This window comes from Bolinopsis microptera, chromosome 5, assembly GCF_026151205.1.
Source record: "Bolinopsis microptera isolate Bmic1 chromosome 5, MBARI_Bmic_1.0, whole genome shotgun sequence".
Taxonomy (NCBI): Eukaryota; Metazoa; Ctenophora; class Tentaculata; order Lobata; family Bolinopsidae; genus Bolinopsis; species Bolinopsis microptera.
Genome location: NC_087076.1, coordinates 6,882,138 through 6,889,001, shown reverse-complemented (window position 1 = coordinate 6,889,001; position 6,864 = coordinate 6,882,138). Strand labels below are relative to the sequence as shown.

Genomic DNA, 6,864 nt, shown 5'->3' with positions numbered 1-6,864 from the left:
TGCTTTTTGGGGCGGGGTTTCCACCCGGGACCGCTACGATCTTATATCCTACGTGGGCGAGATGGGTTAGGAATTTAGGCGGTTTTTAAAACTTTTTTAAAAGATTTTCAGACAAATAAACGTGAAGGATCGCGTTATTCATTTAAAAAATTTTAAAAGGGGACTGTCGGAGACAATTTTGCATTTTACCCGGAAAACCAGGTTCCACACTGTTAACTTTTTTAAACCTTTGTCAAGACATTCAACTCCTCCCCCTCTCAAATATTTGCTATTACCGCATTCATTGTTATGTGGTCAGTTTTTTTGAGACCCTAGCGATTCATTTCATTCAAAATCGGGCATTCCAGTCCAACAACCGACAACAATCATTGACTTTCCGTTTGGCTTGTTCGTGCTTGCGAAAGAGGGGATTTCAGGTATCCTTATTTCAGGAAACCCAAAAACCCCAACACCCCGTCGACGGGACGGAAATTAAATTAACCCAAATACCTTTTAAAATTTTAATTCATCCCGGCAGAGTGGGGAGAGAAGAAGTTTAAAAAGGCACGGGTCGAGGTCTGAATCGGGTATCCAGCGTGCGGGGGAGGGTTTCTAAAAAGCGCGGGAATTTAACCCCAAAAGGGAGTATCCTAACTTTTCGGAAACATTGTAAAAAAAAGGGAAAGGTCTTGCTCCATTTGCTGAATTGGTTCAAAACATCTTTGATAATTTTCGCGTTTCGTAAAAAAATTCCTTTGTTATCCTAGAACAATAACCAATTTACGGGAACATACGTTTTTGGGGGTATTCCTGTTTTGGTCGGATTAAAAAGCTAATTGAATATAGAGCGGGGTGCGCGTCGGGTTTTTCCAAGCGAAAGCACAAGTATCCGAACTTGCGTGGGCAACACCAAAAATTTAATTTAATATTGAATAATATGTGATATTGTAAAAGTTAGAGAAGGAGCTAAGAGGGGGAATACCCCCATTTGTAGAAACTAAAATTGGGGGGGAGTCCCTTTTGTTAAGGGTTTAAGCATAGTTTGTTTTCTAACTAAATGTTTTTTGAGTTGAGGAGCTACGGGCCAGGGGGTCTATCAACAGGGTAACACGTGAGCACGGATTTTTCTGCTAACCGTACACCGACCTTTTCTATTTCCTTCTTTGGGTTAAAAGTGCGATACTGGCAATGATTGTTTGACCCAGGAAATGTTATCTCTGCCACCTGTGCCCCCAAAACCCAATGTCTGTCCCCCCCCCCCTAGCCCCCCAGCGTTCTTAATTTTACTGATCCAATCTAACAAACCCCATGTATAAATTTTAGATTTTTTTGTGCAGGGGGGATTCCTCAAACCCTATTAACTACACAATAGTCAATACGTTTTAAGAAACAGAAAATTCACTCTTTGGGTGTACAATACCTATTTTTAACGGAGGGCGGGGCTTATGTTCACCACAAAATCCCAAAATTTATTAATCCCATCCCACAGAAACATGTGAATAGCCACAACTTGTCACCCCATTTACTGTTTAAACCCCCAAAATTGACAATGTGGTGCTACTTTTAGCTGCAGCAATTCTTATAACACTGTTTTCTTCCTAATAGGTCAAAGTGGGGGGTTAGTGTTACATAATTTTAGAACATCTACAAATCATTTTAAAAACTAAACATATGAACTTGGAGCTGTATTTTTGGAGTATGGTCAACATACACCCGGATATCTAAATTTAAGTATACCAAATAGGCCCTGCCATTCTCTCTAAATACGACAGGGAAACATGAAAAATGTCTTGTTATTCGTTACGGCACACATATTTTCACCTGCGGATGGTTCTAGGAACAGTCTGTAAAACTAAGAGGTTGTAGGGGAGGGTTAAAAAACTTGAGACTTTGAAATGCGCCGTCCCCCTAATGTGTTTAATGTTAACTTTTTTAAAACACAACTTTTAACTGGGCTACAGACGTGGAAGGTTTGCAAGACTGGGGGGGGGGGGGGGGGGGGGGCTGTTTTCTGGATGATATTGGTGATTATAGCTCAAAATTATGTAACAGCTAATATCTGCTTTTTTATAATTAGCAGGCTGGGATAATTTTCCCTTTTTTGGGTCCTGCCGAACTTGGGGAAAGAAGTCATTTGGGAGTGTTTGATGGATTAACATTATGTACTGTGGGGGGGGCAGGCACCATTCCCAAATTTTATTTTTATTTGTTTTTTACAAATCTAGTAGCACTTTTCAGAACTATCGACATCAATTTTTCGGAATAAATTTGTTTTTTTGCGGGAAAATTTTATCTTGCCATCACACTACTTTTCAATCGAATTCGCTTCTTTCAAAAATCCCCAAAGGGTTTTTTGGGGTGGTTTTAATTGAATCACTTAAACGTTTTTGCCATTTATAATATATTTTTGCCCCTACTGCAATTCGTCCCAAAACACATGTGCTCAATTCTCATTCCCAAAATTGTGGTTTTACCCCCGCCAAATATTTCCCCCTCTTAGTTTCAAAGTTTTGGAGTCTGGCCCGGGGGGGGTTTGGACACATTCGGGGGTCAAACCACTATTTCATGCAGACTGTCTGAGCAAAAAGTGGACCTGGTCCTGGGACACCAAAAATTTCAGAAGTCTCGGCTCTGTTTTTCTGCTCTGTACCTTTTCTGTCCTTCACCCGATCAAATTGCATGCCTCCGTCGCCAGCCCCCTCCCTTTGGGCCTTTCTCACCCCAATTTAAATAAGTTTTGTGTATTGTGTAAAAGAATTTTGGGTCACTTTGCTGAGTTGTAAAAATGTGTAATAAACCCAATAAAAAGGGGAAAAAAAAATAAAATGTGTAATAAAAAAATGTGTAATAACAATACTGGGTTTCCCTATTAAACCATTACATCATATTTAGACCCAATTACACTTTGATAGAATACTAAATTCCTTTCATCCACACACTTCCAGTACTTAAATATATTAACATATACTTACATAACTTTCATAATTATATACACTTATACTAACATTAGGTAGCACAAATTTTTTCACCATAAAATTTTTTTTTGTAATTATTGGGGGAATGTAGCGTGATTTTCATTCTGAAAATTTTTGATTTTGTGTTATGCATGACATTCTTATATTGCGCATATTTTGGGTAAAAATGTTGAAATTTTACCTACTTTTTGCTCTCCAGCATATTTAAGCAGCTTGAAAATTTTGTTTTCCCAATTCAAATGCTTGAAGCTTGAAGGGTAGAATGACAGAAATCAGAGAGTCGTACCCCCGCCACTCAAAATGTTTTTTAAGGTAATTTTGCGGCAACCCCAAGCTTCTCCTTTTAACTTGATACAAACACTAAAATCCCTCAAGTTTTGATTTCTGCACGGGAAAGAAATTTCGGGATGCAGGCATTCTTCTTCATAATAACACATTTGGGGAGCGATTATTTTGAGTGTTTTGATTAGAGAATCTAGTGCCTCCGTCACAGTTTCATAAGCCTTTGTTCCAAGGGGAAAATAAAAGGGGTTTCGCAAGAAATATCCCCCCTTTTTCTAAAAATTTTGGGAAACCCCGGTGTCTCCAAAAATTGGGGGAATGTTGTTGGTAGGAGGGAAAAAAATAAATTAGGTAGGGGGGAGCCCGAAGGCCGTATATTGAGGTGGCATTTCTGCGGTTAAAACTTTAAAGTGAGGGGGGCCTGAAGAGGGAACCTTTGGGGCCCGTACACAGACAATTAATCTGGTTCGCTGTACACCCTAAAACCCAAACTCGATTAACCGCTTTTTCTCTCACGGGAGGGGGGACTCGCCGTCCTCCCCCAAGACCCGAATATCCCGCCACTTTTTTTAGGGGGCACTAATTTACTTTTTAATTTTTCTCAAGGTATTTGACCTAAGGGTAATTGTCTGGACAGGGGGGTGGCTACACAAACTTTTATTTTCCCCTTTTATCGACACCCCGCCTTCAGTGACCGGGGGCCCCCGGTAACATCCCCTTTCACCTCAACAGGGCACCCTTTACACGATGGGGGTCATTTCGTGACGCTTCTCCCCCCCGATGCGGGCGGGAAAAATGACCCGGAATTTAGCCGAAGCCGACTTCTCGTAACTTCACCTATTTTAAAACCCCTAAGTCTAAAGTAACCCTGCAAAAAGGCAACCTTTCATTTTTGAGAATTTGCTGTGCTACCCGGGAAAGCGCGTTCCAAATTATGCAAAATGTGGCATTTTAAATTCTGGGGCGCGCGCGCGTGAACCAAATAAACTTTAATTGAGTGAATTTCTAGGGCCGGGGTGAAAATTTTCCAAGGTTTTTGACGAAAGGCTAGGCCCTTTTTTCGATTACGCACCAAAACATCAAAATTTGGCGTTGTGCACAAAGAAGTGCGGCATTTGGTTAATCCAGGACGTTGGTGTTCAGAGACATTAGCCTAGATCCATACTCCATTACTCTCTTCTAACAAGTGCGAACCCCTTCTCTTTTTAAACCGAGACAAAAGTTTGGCTTTCTTTGCCAGCCGAGATATTATTTACTCCCTTTGACACGACGCCAGCAGATTGCAGAGCCTCTGTGACAACCTGAAAGCGATTATTACGGCTATGGTTATTGCTTCTCGAGGTAACTGCTTATCAGCGACTGATTTGGCAGTCTGTTCTACTAAAATCCCGCCTCCAGCCTTCACAATCAGACTAAACAATCATACTTCCAACAAAGGAGGGGTCGCTGTACTGGTCTGATAGACATACGATATCTGGGATAAAGGATGATCTTAGATAAATGTAGTAACGAATTTGTTAGTCTTACATAATACGTATAATGACACTGATATGGAGCCTTATATTGGAGAGATGATATCCTTGTTTACAGTTTAGAGTTACCGACGCGGAACTGTTCCTTGAAGTCCCGATACGATCCCGCAAAGAGTACCGACAGAGAACAGTTCATTATTCATTCACCCAACAAACCTATTATCAATATTATGTCACTATTAAAAGAGTTACCATCTCACAGGTTTCCCGACATTTACAAGTCCTTTACCGACACACTTTTACCGGGTTTACCGACAATCAAATGTTTCAGATCTGAGTGAGACTGGGTTTATCTACGCCTTGATGTCTGCTAGCGCGATGGTGGGCGTAGTGGACGCCTGTTCTGATGGGTGATATCTACATGTGTGGGGTGTAGGGGAGATGAATGATGTGCCGGATCCGCAGCCAGACTGGACTTGGGGCGGCTGTTCTGATGCAGTCGACAATGGTGGGTTTTAAACTCTGTAATACCTGCTCTAATCGACTGTGCCATAATCTGATTTACTGTCGGTTGTTGTGGGAGAATTTCAGATGTAAAGTTTAAACATCAATCTAACCATTAATCTATTTGTATTGTGATGATTGATATGCCCAATATTGTTTAGGCGTGGCTGCAGTTAATACCACATTAATTAAAGATCTCCCACCACATTTCAGTTGTTATAGACAAAACAAAGAGGTTTGTAGACAGCCCGCACCAAGCCAACTCCATGCCAGACAGAATAAAGCGGCACAACAACCGGGCAGGCACCCTGGTAAGCGGCAATCCTACTTGTTGCTTGTTTACTCGTTTCCATGGGTCTAATGACGATATCACAGATTACCACTTATATTGGAAGTCGGTTAACCGTGACGTTGGAAATAACTTTTAACTGCTTCACCGTTCGGGGAGCCGTTAAGGGTTTTATCTATTGATTTTGAATTGGTGTTTTGAAAAAGGGTAATAAGATTACCCGTGTTTCAGGCTGTGCGAGATAACATGGAGGACGATATGTAAGTGTCAGGGACTCTCCGGTTCGTGTACCGTAAAAACCTGTTACCAGAGGATACCGACCATGACAACCATAGGTGCTAACTTGGTAACCAAGTACAAGTACGCCACTAGAGTGCTGGACACTAGACGTGATGACACGTGGGTACTGTACGATCTACACGGAATACAGCCGCGCCAGAGTGAGCTTATTTACATGGAGTCCACCAACCCGGATCAGTTTTGTTTACCGAATGAAGCAGTCGGCAGTTATCGGCACTCAGGGGACGCATTTGCAGCGTCACATCCCTGGAGTCAGACGCGTGCAACAATTTGTGTTGCGACCGCTCTTACCTAGACTCCCAGAAAGACGTGAACTATGACTGTAAATGCAAATTCGTATACGACAGTCTAGCAATGAGGTGTGAGCGGTGTCGGAAGACTGTTGTAGAAACAAGATGTACGTAAAATTAGTCTCAGCTCGTTCCAGCGAGCTTATCACTTCTGTTTCTTATTGTTGGAGTTACTTGTTACTAGTTATTTGCGCCTCTGTGTGCCCTAGCGGCCTCTAAGCATTGCTCTCATGAAGTTCAATCCGCAGTGCATTCTCAGCCTCAAGTTCCAGAACTTTTGAACCTGTTTATGTGGTTCGATTGAAAAACGAACAAAGAATTAAAGACTCAGAATTATATTAACCGATGTTTTTATATATTTTACTAAATTGTGTGCTATAACTGATGGACAAAGAGGGGATTGGGTTAAACCTCAGTTCAGCTAGTCGTGCTGTGAGACAACATTTTTATCTCACCCGCCCTACTTGCTCTGGCTCTTGCTGTTTTCTGCAAAGCTAATCCTGGGCCCAAGAGGGACCCGATCAAGTTGACTAATGTGGCAAAGTGCCAATGCCCCATAAATTGAGCAGACACTTTTTATGTTTTCAGTTGTTAAACCGGGAAAGCTTGTCACATTTGTTTCTTCAATGCATTGAATCCTCAAGTGTGCTCTGTGTTAGCATGCATTTTGCAGCACTTCTAGATTTTATGGGATTTTTAACGGACGTTACAGAATATAGAAGGTGTGATGGCCGAGGATCCAACAGTTTTAGAAAAGTGTCTCAGTAAAACCC

The 6,864-nt window shown here is 41.6% G+C and overlaps 1 protein-coding gene across 1 annotated transcript; it reads left to right on the top strand.

Annotated features, from left to right (window-relative positions):
* Positions 1-4,558: 4,558 nt before the first annotated feature.
* On the top strand, positions 4,559-6,864 carry LOC134815396 (protein Wnt-1-like). The gene is given in 6 exon segments (XM_063823929.1): positions 4,559-4,577; positions 5,040-5,216; positions 5,426-5,523; positions 5,733-5,753; positions 5,755-6,021; positions 6,024-6,864. Coding segments are annotated over 6 exon segments (765 nt in total). The 3' UTR covers positions 6,207-6,864.